The 17,900-nt window shown below is 37.8% G+C and overlaps 1 protein-coding gene across 1 annotated transcript in view; it reads left to right on the plus strand.

Moving 5' to 3' along the window:
- Plppr5 (phospholipid phosphatase related 5) overlaps nucleotides 1-10,635 on the plus strand; it is a 104,222-nt gene extending 93,587 nt beyond the window's left edge. Inside the window, exon 6 of the mRNA XM_051165673.1 lies at nucleotides 9,799-10,635. Coding sequence (XP_051021630.1) covers nucleotides 9,799-9,831 — 33 coding nt within the window. The 3' untranslated portion in view covers nucleotides 9,832-10,635. The remainder of the gene's footprint in view (nucleotides 1-9,798) is intronic.
- Nucleotides 10,636-17,900: the final 7,265 nt, after the last annotated feature.

Raw genomic sequence — 17,900 nt, forward strand, 5'->3', positions numbered from 1 at the left:
AGTACTAGGAAGGCAAAAACAGAAGCTATTTTAACCACTTGGGGATCACTACTTCCAGGGAGCAACCTGTCTAAAAATAAGGTGGAAAGGGATTGAAGAAGTCACTCTGTGTTGGTTTTTGGCCTGTGCACATGCTATCAAGTGTCCTTGTACCTGCACATACTAAGCACGCATTTGCACAAACACTGTAAACCCCCCCCCCCAACACATGCACATCATAAGGAATGGACCTACATTCATTTTCAAAAGCATCTCCTTTCTACAGTACAGGAAATTAAACAGAACACGTGAGATGGAAGATAAACTATAACCCATGTGATTAGAAGCCACTGAATGAACACAGGTAGTGACATGGTGGGACTGAAACCAACATTAGAACTTACACGGAAGGAAACCCATGCAGTGTGTGTGTGCATGTCTGTGTGTGTGCGTGTGTGTGTGTGTGTGTGTGTGTGTGTGTGTGTGTGCGTGTGTGTTGTCTAACATAAAGCAGAATTTATTAGATTGGAAATGGGTGGACCTATAAAGGCTGTCTGCATATTGAGGAACCAAAGAAAGATAAAGTAGATAGTGAGCTATAAATATAATTTTCTCTTTAGATGATAAGAAATTAATTGAGGAAAAGAATTTGATTTTGCCAACAAGAAAAGAAAGGTACTGGCAGAAATATTTTACAGGTAGACATCTTAGGATAAATGGCTTATCACAGACCTATGCTAGTCAATGAAATATGCCATGTATGTGAACACTCTGATTAACCAAACCATCAGTTGAATGAAAAGTGGTGAGCAGTAGCTACGGTTCCAGAAATTTCCAGGTGTCCCAAAGATATGCACCATTGTGAATGAAAATCACCATGTATAATATCATAGTAACTGCAGAAGCAAATGATATAAATAGAAACAGTCTAAAAGAATTCCCAATGATCAGGAAAGCCTGTGCACTGACCTTCCCATTTTCTTGATAGCAGATTATAGGATGACAGGAGTCAAGAAGAGATAGGAGCCAAAATTTGTTCATAATGTTGTCTGTGGGCGTCTATATGTCTGTGTGTCTGTGTGGGAGAGAAAGGGGGGAGCTAATTTTCAACATTGAAATTCCAGCCTTGAAGTCCAGTTTCTCTGTACTTTAAACCCAGTATACCATGTGTGTTTTCTTGCTAAGACAAGCATGGTTATACACTGCCATGTCCCCTGGTAGAAATCCTTTTGAAGGTTTAGGCCATTGTCATGAGTAACCGGCCATCTAGGTAAGATTCAACTGCTTTTCTATAAGTAAATCTTTGTTCCATGGAACTAGTAAATGGTATGTAATGTTCTATAGGATCACACAAGACAGTTTTAGTAGTAATTAGACATCGCAGTAGCTAGTGGGAACAAATTGACTCATGCTTTATTTGCTCAGGGCTAGTTCTGAGCATAGATGAAAAGTAATAACAAGAAATACAAATTTTCATGCTCTTCCCATGCATTTTATTTTGCTTTAGAACCCAAATTGAAAACAGAAACCAGCAATATGCAACAGACATCTACTCCTGGGATGCTTTTATTTACTTGTTTTGATTTTCATCTTTAAAAAAAAATTTTATGTGTGTTTTTCCAGGTTTTATTTTTGTTTTTGATTTGAGACAGAGATAAGTACAAACAAACAAACATACATACATACATACATACATACATACAATATGATAGATAGGTAGATAGATAGATAGATAGATAGATTAAATTATGTACATGGGGAGTAAGGAGGATCTGAGAGGAGTTGGGGGAAAGGAAAATATGATCAAAATATATTATATGAAAAAAAAAAAACTTCAAGCAAAGAAATAACAATTGCAGCCATTAACATCTTTTAGACTAACTACACACTAGATAGACAAGCAACTTGTGTCACAGTTTCAGATTATTGTTTTTGCTATTTCCATCTGCATAGTCAGGATTGACTTTTCCACACCATATATGAATCATACTATACAAGATAAAGAATAAGAGGCAGACACCCCCAACCCCATTATCCACGAGCCTTTTGTAAAAGCTTCTTTCTGAGAATTACTTTTCAATGGCATGGTGGTTGATGAGTATAGCTTAAGAGGATATGAGTCACTCAGCCATTAGTTAGCAAAGAATGAGCAGTTGTGGGATGGTGGAGGAACAATCTCATCTCAGCCGCACATGTGTTTATACACAGGCAGGTGTTCAGAGCCACCAACCTCTCCTCAGTGCGGAACATCTAAGAATGATGAAAACTTTCAGCATAGAAAATATATTTTTTATAAAAACCCTACAACTAGGAGAATAAACAGTAAATCAGGCCCCTTGTCTTATGGAACTAATCCTTTGTTTTTTAATTTATTGTTTTTGGTAAAGAAGTAGTCAAAAAGCAAAAGTCAGATATTTGAATGTCTCATTTTAAAAGTTAAAATGCAGGGATGAGGTTGACATTTACTAGTTGATTTGCCTACTATGCTTGAAATCCTGGATATGGCTGGATATGCCATATGAATGAATGAATGATTGATTGAATAAATAAATAAATGGGAATGAAAGAGGAGAGAGCAAAGGGGGGAGGAGAGGAGAGATGGAAGGAAAAAAGTATTCAGATTAAAAAAACAACAAATGAACAGAAAGTGCCCATATACAATTATAAATCTAATTATAATGATAACTTGAAATTCCCTCTCTCTCTCTTTACATTTCTATTCTTATGTGTACATAATCACACAAATACTTATACATACCCCAACATATACATATGTATAGGGAGAGAGAGAGAGAGAGAGAGAGAGAGAGAGAGAGAGAGAGAGAGAGAGAGAGAGAGAGAATTTCCTCCCCTCTTTGCTCTCTCCTCTTTTTGTATTATGGCCCAACTTCGGACAATTACTAACAATACTAAGGCAAACATTATAAATAAATGTTCTTGGAAGGTCAAGTAATGATTTAAGTTCATAGGAATGGAAATATTGAATAGAAAGTGAATACTTTGGGTTTAATTAATAAATCTATGTGCTTGGGACAGTGTAAAACTGTTCTTGAGACTTTCATCAGCTCAATAGACACAAACAAATATGGTAGCTCATTTTAAATGTATTATTAGAATATTTTCCAATACATTTATTGTATTTTCTTCTGTAAATAAAACAAGTAGAAGTTGAAATAATGATTCCACATCTGAATACCCAAATTCTAGACATTAATACCTTGGTTTTGGACAGCTCATGGCTGTTAGTCCTATTTTTTTTTTTAATTTAGATATAATAAGAAAACAATTTATATCTTGTAAAATTGCCTTTGTGTGTGTGCATGCTTACGTGTGTGCAGGTATATATGAATATGTACATGTATATGTGGAGTTTAGAAGTCAGCCTTGGGTATCTTTCTTAGATGTCATATGCCTTGTGTTTGAGACAGGATCTCTGAGCACCATGGAACTAACAGAGTTAGGCTGGCTAGCTCGTAAGCCCCGGGTTCTCTGTCTGCCTCTACTTGTCCAGCATTAGGGTTATAAACGTGTGTCATAACGCTTGATGTTTTTGAAGTGAGCTCTGCAGATGAGGCCTGGGTCCTCAATCTTGCAGAGCAAGCACTTAACATATGGGGATACCTCCCCATTCTCTAAAATTCTCAACATTTATGAGTTCTGACAAATGCAGGCTTTCATGTAACCATCAAGAATATTAAGCTATAGAATTTTTGATGCACCCATAACAGCTCCTTTTTTTTTTTTTTTTTTTTTTAATAGTCAGCCTACCTCTAACACCTAACCCTGGTAACCACTTATCTGTCTTCTGCCCCTGTAATTCTGCCTTTCCCAGGGTGTCATGAATGGGCTGATGCAGTGTGCGGGAACTGAATCTAGAATCTTTGGGGACATGTCAGTGGGATTTCCACCCTTCTTTTTTTTTTAATTGATGAGAGGCATTCTGTTGTGTGAATGTATCACAGCTCCTTTTCCCATCAGCCGACTGGAGGGCATTTGGGTTGAATGTCATTGAAGGAAATTATGAATGCAGCTGATATAAATATTAATGAAGAGGATTTTGTATGAATAAACATTTTTATTCATTCATAGATTATAGACACACAGACACACACACACACCTGGAAAGGAAAGTGGGCCATCTGGATTTTTACTGACTAGTGCAGTTTTGTGGAAACAGACAAGCTTCTTGATGGTAATCAGCAACTGGTTACAGAGGAGTTTATTAAGCACCTGCATCTTTATCTATGTCCTCAGATTCATTTTTGTTGGGGATTGCTGTCTGCTTATGCAACCAACCCAAAGCATTTTTCAAAGGTTGAAGAAGAGGTAAACAAACAAGGTTGCAGCTAGTTAAGTTAAATTAACGTGAAGGAAGCATGAAAACAACGTATGGCTAACGTTCAGTTACTAAGAACATCAATGTGATTTCTATTAGGGGTTTAAAAAAATATGACTCAATACATGAGGTAAAATAGTTGAATAAGATCTTCAAAAGCCTCAGAGACACACAGAATATGGCATTTAAAGCTGTTCTTACAATCCTAAATTTCTTCGACAACAAGGCAAGTTAACTCCTGACAACACCCAGCTGACCTCAGAGAAGATGATGAGCATCAAAGAGCCTCCTTATGGTCATGGCTCCAAAGGTGGCAAAATAGCCACTGGGCAAAATGTCCTCATTCCTGCCACAAACAGAACCTGCCTAAAAATGGGCAACTTAGATGAAGGCAGAGTCAACGGCTGCACTCTGCCAAGTCAGGGTAAGCCAATTCTCAATTGTTCCTGCCCTGCGAACAAGTCTGGCAGAGATATTAGGCCAGAAAGCTGAAGATGAGGCTCCAATGTTATAAAGTGTATTGGGTGACTGGTCAGGCAGTAAACTGTCTTCAGTCAATTTGTACATTTTGGAAGCTGCTAACCCACACTGCTGGTTCACTCAGGAATTTAAGTTTATTCCTTCTCAAGTCTCTGAGGGGCATTGAAGACAAGGTAGTATAGTTTTATAACCAAGCTTAGTTGGTTAGGGGACAAGATCATTTTAGATCAAGATAAAGAAGTTAAGCTATTAGAGTTGAGATAGGATAAATATTGAATCTCATTCGGAAATCTAGACCCAACAAGACAGGAAAAACACTTACTTCAAACAAGACGAATGCAGATGGCCAAGTCACTATGAATGTAACATGTATAGAACTCGTTATTCTCATGATTGTCACATGGTTCTCCCTGCTGTATGTAGTTTGTCTTATACATGTGTAATAAAATGAAAAAAATGAAACTTGCATGAATATCAAGGCAAAGGCCCATGTAGTAGATTTCCCAGGCCCTGTGGTATTGCAATATAGTGATGAGAGAGTTTGTGTCATAAGCACACACAGAGAACAGTGCAGAGAGCGGTGGTAGATGAGGACGTGCAGGGGACACCCACGTACATGTCACAGCATCTCCTAAGAGACAGGAAGAATCCTTTGCCAACAGGTAAAGTGTGTGCATGGGCATAAACGGCTTGAAGATGTTGTTAACCATTGTGAGATCAACCATGGGCTTCAGATGAGTGAAAAAGAAGAACCTAAAACTGGGGTGGATGTAGAAACTAGCAGTCAAGAAACGTCCACATGGTCAAACTCTGTGCTCAGACAAGGGAAACTAGGAGTTTATATTCCAAACATGATATGTTTCTGGGGACACAGGCAAAACTGTGGACTAATGGTGTAATAGACTGGAAAGAGCTGAGCCTTAGAAACTTAGAGGACAAAGTATTTGGATACCTATATCCACCAGGGGCCACCTTTTATAGCACTTTCAAAATGTCAAATTTCTGGGCTGCAAGCCCAGGGATTCTCCTGCAATGGGCACTGGCTTCAGTCTGGAGATTGACATGGCTACACAGCAGGCTTCCTGGGTGATTTGGCTATTAAACCTGAACTTGGCTTCCATGTAAATGTGTCAGCTGATTTTCTGTTGTAGCTGCTCTCAATAATGGCTGCACACTAGGATCAATTGGAGAGCTTTCAGCATTCCGGTGGCTGAGAGAGACCGTGAGCCAATTAAATCCAAGCCTCTGGGGTTGTGGCTATATTTACTGAAACTCCTACCTGAAGCTCAGGATGAACACCAGTGTAACTTAAGATCTGGGCTGGGAACTGCAGCTTTTCTGGCTACTGAGCCTCTCAAGCACTCTCAAGCTTCAGTAGAACCTAGACCTGTCTCTCATTTAACTTGGTAAAGAAAGCCATCCAGAGACCCCGTCTTAGGAAGACAAGAGTCTCTCAAAAATTAGATTTTAGTTCCTCCCCCTTTAACTGCACACACACACACACACACACACACACACACACACACACACAAAGAAAAAAAAAAAGGAAATTCTTGAATGGGAAGAAAACCGTGAATATATATTTTTAAAGATTTATTTATTTATTATCATGTATACAGTGCTCTGCCTGCATGTACACCTGCACATCAGAAGAGGGCATCAGATCACGTTATAGATGGTTATGAGCCACCATGTGCTTGCTGGGAATTGAACTCAGGACCTCTGGAAGGACAGTCAGTGCTCTTAACCTCTGAGCTATCTCTCCAGGCAAAACTCTGGATTAATACAAAAACCTGCATGAAACAAAGGCACTGTAGAGAGAAACTGTCAAAAAAAAAAAAAAAAAAAAAAAAAAAGGTCATCCAGTCCAATGAAGCTTGTCTGAGTTTTATTTTGCTTTATTCCCAGTTTCTTTAAACAAAACAATTGCTTACTTTGAATTTTATAACCAATTCCACAGCCCATGTCTGAATTTCTCTCACCATGTGTTCATTATTAAAAACAGTTTCTTTTTACTAAATCATCTCGCTCCTTTTTCAAATCATCAGGAGGAAGACTTTGGGTGACATTGGGGTGCTGCTTCTGTTGCTTATCTTGTTCCTCCAGGAAGAGTCTCGGTAGCACAGGGTGGTCCTGAGTTCACAACGTAGTAACATCTGCCCTTGAACTCTGTATCCTGTCTTTTTCCTGGGATTATAAGCGTGGGCCCCTGCATCAGGCATTTTCTTTTCTCTCTTCTGTTCATGCTTTCTGTCTCAACTCAGACAATGAATGAAACAAGAAAGAAATGGGATGTGAAGTACGGTCATATTTTTGATTACGACATCCACTCTCACTTTCTCTGGCAAAATGTAGGCAGCATTCGCCTAACAGTGGACTCACTGGTAAATTTAACAGTAGGTCTACAATGCCTTACTCAGAATTATTGGTACCAGATGTCTTTCAGGTTATGAAATATTTTGAATTTTTATAAAACTATGTATCCTGTTACACACGCAGTCATGAGATGTGGATAACTATGTAATCAAAGACTTTTGCTTATGTAACAAAACACAGAACATAGATTGTCTTCTATCATTAATTATGTTTCTGCCATCAAATGAATTCGTATCCTTCCTGTAAAAAATGCTGAGACTTTAAGGTTGGTTTAGATATTACAGTTGTGTGCTTTCTGAACTGTAAATTTTATGATAGAAAGACAAACAGTGGATTTTAATTGTAAACTACTGATTAGTTATTTTTAATTCTGTTTTTCTTTCCTTCCTTTTCCTTTTTAATTCTCTGAAATGTTTATTTTTAGCTCTTTGAATTTACTAACCACAAATAAATGGCAGATATATCACAAATATATGGTTGGAATGGGCACAAGAAAGATTATGTATATGTCATTTCACATTAATAAAAATCTGTTCAAGTAAGTATATTGTATTTTGTAGGGGAGAAAGCTGGATTTTTTTTTTTTTTTTGATGGTCAAATTGCTTGGCAATTTCCCTTTTTGATGGAGCCCACATGTAAACACTTGACATTCAACCCATCTTCCTGCAGAGTCTCCTGCCCAAGAGGGCTAATACCCAAGTCAGTGAATGAAACACAAGTATCTCATTTGTCTTAATAACTAAAGCTGACTGTATAGCTTCTTGTTAAGACTCAGCATCCTATTATTTGGAAAAAAAAAATTGTCACAGGACAAGTTAGCAAGGGTCACAGACTCACTGTCCTTTTAGGATGCCTTTAATATCCTTATTTAAACATTGGGTGTAATCTAACAATGTAACAACCCAGAACTTTGAAGCAACTTCACTGAAGCAAAGAAGCTAAAATTTAAATCATATGTAAAACACGTTTTGTAGGCATTCCAAAATCAATGCACTGAAGATGACCCAGAAGAAACTTCACAGGGGAGGTCCTTTAAAGACTGCCTCGCCAGGCTCTTCGGCTGGATGGTGGGGATTAGCCACTGCGAACACCTTCAATTAAGGCAATAAACGTATGTGCGCATTAGCGCACTGGTGTTGGAACTGAGTTGGAAAGCTAGAGCAAATACAGAGAACTCTGTCCTTCTGCGCAGGTTCCCAGCACAACCGCAGGGCAGGGGTCTGCACCTCACCACTTAGCTACTTATTTTTTCTCAGAGGAAATGTAACATTCCTTAATGAAATAGACAATATTTTTAAAAATTAATTTTGTGAAATCGTTTGATTCTGAATACTTTTCTGGCACGTTCTTTTACATGTATCTGATTTCTTAAAAAGGAATTTGCTTAGTGGCAGATCTCGTCAAATAGCAAGCCATCACCATGTCTTGGCTTTCATGACATTCTGATTATTTTGCACAGGATAATCTGTATAAATAGAGAAATAAATAGTAAAAATGGAGTTTTTCATGTGGAATTTGGAGCATTAAAATTGACCAAATTGGACTGGAGAGATGGCTCAGTGGTTGAGACAATTATTACTCTACTAGAGTGCCTAGTTTGGGTTCCAGCTCCTATGTCTGGGCAGCTCAGACATGTAGAAAGTAAAAAACTTGTCTTAAATTTTCTAAATTTCAGCATGTGAAATGACTTATAGTGACTGTTCCCCGAGGGGACCCCTGCACTCAAGGACAAGCCTCGGTATTTTTGCCTGTTGGTGTGCTGTGGATTAGAAAGAACACTTGCTAATAGATAGTTAGCAAATTCTGTTCTGCACCTTGGCCTTAATCTCTGTCATAGTCACACCCAATTTCTCTGTGTAATTCTGAACACAGTCACTCTGAATGGGTTGTGTGATGAGGGGGGCCCTTTTTGTAATGTTACATAATGCCAGGTTTGTCAGCATTAATCACATACTGCCAAATTTTTACGACAATATCTCAGCATCTATGACATAGCACACTGCATGCCTGAATCTGTTTCAGTATTAGTCATTCTAAAAAGTTTGTTTCTCTGTAATTTAATTGATGGCCTTTTAAGAGAGGAAGCAAAAGGGGAGGGGCTGTAAAGAGTGCTGTGGTTGGAGCAAAAGAAAACAGCAACAACAACCACAACCACAGACTGTAGCGAACAGTCTGAATTCATACCTCAGAAATGAAGTGTTTGTGCTGATCCCTTTAGACCAAAGAATGCTATTTCAGTCTGTGCATTTGCCCACCTCATTCTACACCGTCTGTCTCACAGGGAGCAATTAGTCTGAAACTACAGAACGCACATCGAAATTCCATTATCAGGGAAGAGAATATTATTAACACAGCTGCCTTTGCTGTTTTTATGTACCCAAATTTTAGTGCTAATTTTGAACAAAGCAGGTATAACGCTGTAATCTATTCAGTTAATTAAGCGCACCGAATAAAGGATATAATTAGCAAACATTATGACAACAGAACTGACAAGCATGTGTTTTGGCAACAAACATGTGGGCCACAGTTCTATGTTAACTTAATAATTGCTCATCGAAAATGCTGAACACTTCACGGAATCAGTTTGCCCAAGGCTCTGACTTCGGGACCCCCTCTTCTCTTGCAGAACCACATCGCTGCCTTTGCGGAAGTCACATGATGTCGAAGCAGACGGATTTTCCCTGCACTGGACGTCATCCCTTTTTACCATCCATTCATAACCAAGCTTATTTGATTACATGGGAAATTTATAAAGTTGTCTGAGACTTTTTATAATTTTAAAACCCAATAGCACCCTCTCTGCGCCCCTCCCCACCCGCCCCCCACTAGACTGTGAGCTCCTCAAGAGCAGGACCATGGCTTTCTCTCCTGTATCCCCAGCACCCAGCCCAAAGTGTGGGTGTTCACTAAAAACGCGATGATAGAAATGAACAGTTAATTCTCAAATAAAATGGTCGCTTTAGTTTCTCAAAAGAATCTCTGTGACTATGTGGAAAGAAACCTCCACGTGGGTTATATTTGTATAAAAGAAACACTCTATTTTGGGCTAGTTAAGCCTTTTTAATTTTTCATGTATCTATTCAGCAGTTCAGCACATTTAATTTGAAGTGGATTTTGAAAGTCATGGGGGCTTTTTATTATGCAGCATGACATTATTTCCATCCTAACAGATTTCAGTGTGTGAAAAAAACCCTTTTACTTTTAGAATGTATGTCCTACACTAAATTGTTTGCTCATTATATTATGCTATATTTCACCTAAAAAAAAAAACCCATTCACACTACACATTCTAAGACTGGTGCTTCTGCTTTTAAAGGGGAAAATGCCAATTTTTACTGTCATTGAGTAATGTATCATAATTAAAGTTATTTATTTGGACTTTTTCTTCGACAGTTGTGGTTTAATGGTCAAGTTGCAGTTTTTGAATGCAGGCAGTATTTAGAACAGACTGAGGTAAATCCGGCCATGATGCCCTGTTATTGAGTAACTCCTCTTCATTTACAGTGTCTCAGGAATGGCTGTAGCCATTCTTTAGCTTTCTTACTGGTCAAGAATTCAAATTATTTAAATTGGAAAGGACCACAACTTAGAAAACTTTCATGAAGACGCCAGAAAGATGATAAATGTATTTCTGTAATTGTCTATTACTTTAATTTAAAATGTATTTATATTTATTTTATTTATCCTCACAGAAATCACTATAGATATTGAAATGTGGCTTTATTTATTCATGAGAAAAATAAGGGCCAAGACTGATAACACTCCTAATCTCATACCACTAGTCAAGAGGAAATTTAAATCGGAAGTTCAGACTTACTCTGAAGCTTGCATTTTTCTCAAATATGCCACAGCTGCCTCAACATTCATGACACTGAGGCCATTATGAGGCCATTAGAGTCCTGAGCAACTACCTATGTTTAAAAAAAGAAGAAGAACTGCCAAAATATGGTTACAGAAGGTCTGCAGTATTTTAAATGTTTACCTTATATGAATGAACATAAAACATATTTTTCAAATACAAAGCTATCTAGGATTCTATTTAATAATCATGAAGTTCCACCATATAGATGTGAGGTTCTTCATAAAAGAGCAATCCAAATCAAGTGTTTCAGCTCTGCACCTCAGCTGATATACAGGAAGGGGCTGGTAGATGCACTTTATGGTAACCATGGGGTTAAACATGAAAAAGATCTCCACACAATAAGGAGGATGAAATAATGAGTCACTTTGCAGCCTCTAAAGCTAACACAATATACTTTGACTTAAATGTGCAGAAATTAATTTTTTTAAAGTTTTTTTAGTCTTGAAAGATAGTTGAAAATAAACGTTTAATGTAATGTACCTTCTAATTTTAAAAGAACTCAACAAATAATCAAAGCCAAAGACTTTTCCATTACTTCCGAAGGGATTTCATTTGTCCAATTTCAGTCCTGCTGGAGTCAAAACATTTCTACAAAAGCCAAATAAAAAAATTCTCATGTCTAAAAATTGCAGATCTCCATAGCAATTTAATTGTTTTGTAAATTTAAAGAAAACTTTTGCATGTCTTGGCCATCTTTAAGGACAGTTATTAGAAAGCATTAGCAATGGCCAATTTGCTTCATAGAACTGAAAAAAACGGTATGAACATAAGGTCAAGCAAAAGCAGTGTGGCTGGTCAGGCCTTTACAATTGCTGAAGTCTACCTGCTCTATATCCACTTTAGAAGGACCCAAGCAGGATTGCTTTTCCCCTCCAAGGCCTTAACATTATTTAAAGATGTCAAAGTCAGCGATGAATTTTTTCATCTTCTTTAACCTGGTTGGAGTAAAGGAGTTAGTTATAATGAACAAACCAGGATGAGAGTGAACCCACTTCTGATATCATATTTAAGCATACTGAACCCAAGATTGTGCAATGATAAAGTCCAGGAAAAAATGAAGATGCATGTGAATAAACCGACCCCAGCAGAGAACACTTAATCGTGATGCTGTTACTGAGAATAACCATTAAGAAGATGTCAGAACGATGGCTGGGGCTGGAGTTCAGTGGTACAGCACTTACCTAGCATGCACAGGGCCTGGGTGCCATCCTGAGGACCTGTGAAAGAAACCACTAATATAAATATGTACATACACAGTCTAGTAAAAGCAGGCAATCACACACCTTTCTGATAGAGACTTTCAATTTTATTCTACTTCCTTGGGGCCCAGGTCACTGTAAATTGTTCAAACTGAAAACTTCAGTAGTGTTTGTTTTGCATGGCAGAAATTCTGCACAAGTCGTATCTGATGCCTAAGGTAACTTAAAAGGCTCTTTTATGTTAAAAGAGAGGTGAACCTTCTTTGACAGAGTGTGTCTATCCAACTTCTAACTGGGCCTCTCTTTTTCTCAGGATCTATCCTAGCCAAATATCTCGGTTACATTTCTCATAGTTTCCTTTGTGAAAGAACAGTGGGGGAGGAGATAATTCTCTGCTGTGTATTGTATTTTTCAAATAAAATCAGAAAAGTAAATTAAAAATTTTTCTTTTTCCTCATGAATTGGTCTTTATTGGGGTCGAGGAATAAAAATAATTTTTCAATTTGCATGGAATTGGGTGCGCATACTGTCTGAAGAGCGCTTTAAAATGCCCAAATTGGCTGTTTTATATGATTTCTACACCAGATAAATGGTCCCTACATCTCATGAACCATCCTGAGATCTGATAAAGCTCCATTGTTACAAGCCATAAACGTCCTGAAACTAGTTTGGACACCAAATGTGTGCACGCCAAGTGTGTAACTTATAGCTAGTCTTCTTTTGTGAATGACAAGGATCTAAGAAGCAAATGTCAACCTTCATCCTATCCCCGCTGGCATCATCTATTAAAGTCTCATTGTGTGCTCTGAAAGATTCCCCTCAACATGTGGCAAATGATTCTATTTGTGAAAACAGGGACCTCACAATTTGCCTTAAGATTGCCTTTTTTATGTGCAAATGTTATAAATTATGTTTTTAAAAATACAAAAACACAAATCAAGGCATTTTATTGCAGATAACAAATGACCACATCTCAAGTTAAGAAAAAGAAGAAAATTTTTCTTTCTTGTCACTTTCAATTTAGAGTACAGCTGTTTTTTTGTTTTTTGTTTTTTGTTGTTTTATTTTTTTCAGTTTAAGGAATCCATAGGATATGGTTGATTAAGTGATAAAATGTCTGTTTCCCCAAATCATCATTCCTATGTTCTGACTGATTCATAGGATCTTAATTTTAAATTCATACTGCTATCCTTCACATTTTACCCAAATATTTTCAAGCAGGAAAACATAGATGAATGAGCACACAGTGACTTCCACTGTTCAGACAAGAATTGAAATCTGTGCCATTCATTAGAAAGGTGATACTGACAACACTTTCACAAAATGCAAATCATATGCAGTTATATCGCATTCTTACTTACAAAATTGTCATTAGTTAAAAACCGGTAGCAATTTTTTTCCTTTTGAGAAGAAAGATAAAATATATTTAAATTGAATCATTTTTAAAGAGAGAAATGTTCCTCTAAATCGAACGGTAAATTTTCATTTTGGTCATGCTTCCTTGGAGATATTGTCCCTTGTGAACAAAATCAAGCCTTCATCCATCCAGCATTTTAGTGATTGATTCTGTGATCAAATGATTCACATGTACTGACTAAATGATAGTTAAAAAGGTATACACAGCCTTTCTCCTGTACATGTAAGTTATCAGATTATATGCTGGTACTCAATGGTTTGAGAAAATGACACCTTCTCCATGTAGTCCTTAAAACTTTATCAGGGACCAGAAGGCCTCATCAGTGTGGCCCTTCCCGTTCAAGAGACCCAGGACCAGTTTTAAGAAGGGACTTATAATGGAGTGGATGCTGAGATGGATGTTTTGCATTATATTTGGAGCAAACTTCTATTGCTTCTAAATGTTCAAGTACTGTCTTCCTGATTTGAATTCCTCGCCACTTTCAAGGACTCTGTTAAGCACGAAGCCCCCACACAGGACAATGACAAACAAAAGCTGCGATAACTGAAAAAGGATAGCCCCTCCACCAGGTACCAGTTACATCTACAGATGGTCAGACTCCTTAGGGAAACATTCATTCTAGTACTTAACACATCAGAAAACTTGATGAGGCTTTAATTTAGAGGGAAACATTTTACATCATCCTTGTAAGCAATAATAAAGCAAGAAGACATAATTTTGTATCCAAACAAAGAGAAGTATAAGACTATAGTGAGGGCTGAAGATACAGCTCGGTGGTAAGTTAAGTATGCTTACCCAGCATGCAAAAGGTAAGGTTAGTGACTCACACCATAGACTGACAGACAGACAGACAGACGATACATAGATAGGTAGGATGCATTGATTATATGTATCTTCAGCCCTCCAGGTACTAGAAGCATAGAGGACAGATGTCTTAGTTACTTTATCATCAATGTGATAAAATACCAACAAAGAAACTTAAGCACCGAAAGGTTTCTTTTTTGGCTTACAGTTTTAGAGGGATATCATTCACCCATCATGGAGAGGAAGGCACGGGAAGAGCAGGGAAGGCATGGTGGCAGGAGCAAGAGACTGGCTGTCATATGGAATCCACACTTAGAAAACAGAGCACAATAAATAACTGCTAATGATCAATGGATTTCCTCATCTTATAAAATCTTTTGGGAGGTGTGTAATATAGTATTATATATGTGAGATGTATTGGTATAAACATTTATATATAGGGAATATATACAGATATATGTATATAGCCCCTGTTCTGGACATGTCCCTGCCCCTCAAATTAACCACATCAAATACATATAATCCAGCTTGTTCTTCAGAGGCATGCCTGAAGACCAATATTCCAGGGGATTATATATTTTGTCACATTGAAAATTAACATTAACCATCACAGCCAGTGACCAATCACATCACTCCTTTCAGATCGATCACTGAGCATTTGTTATTCTGTTCACACACAAAGCATAGAAAGGCAACTGGTGGAATCTTTGTCTCACATGAGTGAGATATTCTTATGACATTTTACGAAGTGTGTAATTGAAAGAGGATTTGACCAATGAGAATGAAACCAAGCAAAGAAAAGCAAGGGCAGAACAGATAATGGGGTTGAAATAGGGCATGTTTAGAGACACAAGAAATGTAAGTGTTCGTATTAATGGTGGAGCACTAAGAGATTTAAAAACTGTGGCCACAGACACTCAGTTGATGTGAGCTTGTGGGCATAAATAAGAAAGTCGATCAGGATGGAAAGGATGAATTTGTCCCTGAGGCTGAGAAAGGGATCTCCATTGGGAGAGTCCTTGCTTTCAGTTTCTAACCACACATAAACTAGATGTGGCTGTGCAAGCCCATTATTTCAATGCTCTGGAGTGGGAAGATTAGAAACTGAAACTTATCTGCAGATACACTGTGAATTTGAGGTCAATCTGAGATATCTGAGACCCTGCCTTTAAAAACAACAAAAAAAGAGCCCTATAGATAGTGTTTCTTACAAAAACTTTCTGAATACTGAAACTCTCTGAAATACCGTGTAACACCGAAAAAGATAAAATGCTGATAGCCAATCCAAACTTAGGAACAGAAAAAAAAAAAAAAAAAAAAAAAAAGTCGTAAGTTGTAGGAAAGACCTAGGCTAAGTTAAATGACACAAAGAACAAACTGTAAAACCTATTCTAACTTATCTTGGACTTGTGTCCAAATGGCATAGTCTAAGTTGTTTAGAAACAGACCTTTGGACTTGCTGCACATGCATTCTGATCCCAATTTAAATCCCCAGCCTCTCTGTAAAAGACTGGGTGTGCCATCACAGCCATGCACCCTTGGCACCACCTGGAAGGGAAACAGGAAGATAACTGCATTTCCTGGCATCAGGCTCATGAAAGACTCTCTTTCAATTATCCCACATGCAAATATAACACACACACACACACACACACCATACAGGGGATTGAGAAAGAGAGAGAGAGAGAGAGAGAGAGAGAGAGAGAGAGAGAGAGAGAGAGAGAGAGAGAGAGAGAGAGAGAGAGATGTTTTAAAAGATAAACAAGCCAGGTGTGGTGGCGCATGCCTTTAATCCCAGCACTCGGGAGGCAGAGGCAGGTAGATCACTGTGAGTTCCAGGCCAGCTTGGTCTACAAAGTAAGTCCAGGACAGCCAAGGCTACACAGAGAAACCCTGTCTCGAAAAACCAACCCCCCCCCAAAAAAAAACCCAAAATATACACATTCATTTATCGTAATTACAGCTGCTGTGTTATGAAATCAGTTTACTGGTTGACATTATCAATTTCTGCTGAAGCTGCCTTCTCAGTGTAGTAACATAAAGAAGAGAGAGAGGTAGGAAGTAGAGAAAATGGGAGAGAGAGAATATTTCCACAGAGGAGGAAAGTTTTGCTCTGCTCCCCTTTGCTTCTTAGAGAGACACTAGTACATCCCAGGAGAAGGGTCCCACTCTCATGACCTCCCCAAGGTCCCAATTCCGTGTTATATCACAGTGGGGACAGGAATATTGGCATGTGAATAGGTGGAAGGGGGAATGAACACATTGTCCTTGACAGAACTACTCAATGTTATTTTTATAAAGCAAAAAACAAACAAAAACAAAACAAACAAAAAAAGACAAACAAAAAACTAAACTAAACAAATGAACAAGCTAAGCTGGAACATTTCTTTCTCAATGTTTCTATCTACCTATCATAGACAGGGTCTCATTATGTAACTCTGAATGTCCTGGAACTCACTGTAGAGACCAGGCTGGCAACAGATTCACTGAGATCCACCTACCCCTGCTTCATGAATGATGGGGCTAAAGGTATGTGGGACCATGCCCAGTGGCTTGTATACTTGATGGCTTCAAATGTAGCAAACAAGCCACTAGGCAAAATGACCTTGTTTCTACCACAGACAGAATTCTGTCTAGAAAAGGGCAAGCTTGGATGCAGGCAGAGCTGAAAGCCAAACTGTGCCAAGACACGGTAAGCAAGTCCTCAATAGTTCCTGCTTCACAAATATGTCTGTCAGATACATTGGGCCAGAGGGCTGAAGAAGATGCTCCAACATTAAAGAGAGTTTTGGGTGACTGCTCAGGTAGCAAACTGTCTTTGTCACATTCTCATTTAGAAAGCTATATTAACCTGCTCTCTGGTATACTCAGGTAATCAATTTTATTCCTTCTCAAGTCTCTGATAGGGTTCAAGATCAGATAGTTTAGTTTTACAATTCAGCTTAGCTTTTTAGGAGTTAAGATGTTTTTATGTCTAGATAGATGTTTCAAGTAGATAGTGATGGGATATGATAGATATTGGTTTACATTTAGAATTTTAGAGGCACCGAGATAGGAAAGATATTTTCTTCAAGCCTTCCAAATACAAATAACCAAAACATTTATATACTTCCTGACTATGTCATAGTTCTTGTTGCTGTAGGTAGTTTATTGTATATATGTGTAATAATATAAATGTATATGTAAAAAATAAAAAATATTTAATAAAAAACACTGACACAATTCAAAGAACAATTCTCCAATACATTCAAAAATATAAGACTTTCAATGTATTGAGTATGATTTTTTTAAACATAACAGAATAGCTCCAGTTTTCTCCTTTGCTCACAGAGATTACTTTGTGTTTATTCAGCTTGTATGTTCACTCTTATGGCCATACTATTATATAAAGTGAGGGATACCTGTCTTTCTGTATAAATATATGTATGAATGCATGTGTATACACA

The sequence above is a fragment of the Acomys russatus genome, chromosome 23 (genome assembly GCF_903995435.1).
Source record: "Acomys russatus chromosome 23, mAcoRus1.1, whole genome shotgun sequence".
In the NCBI taxonomy this organism is placed as follows: domain Eukaryota; kingdom Metazoa; phylum Chordata; class Mammalia; order Rodentia; family Muridae; genus Acomys; species Acomys russatus.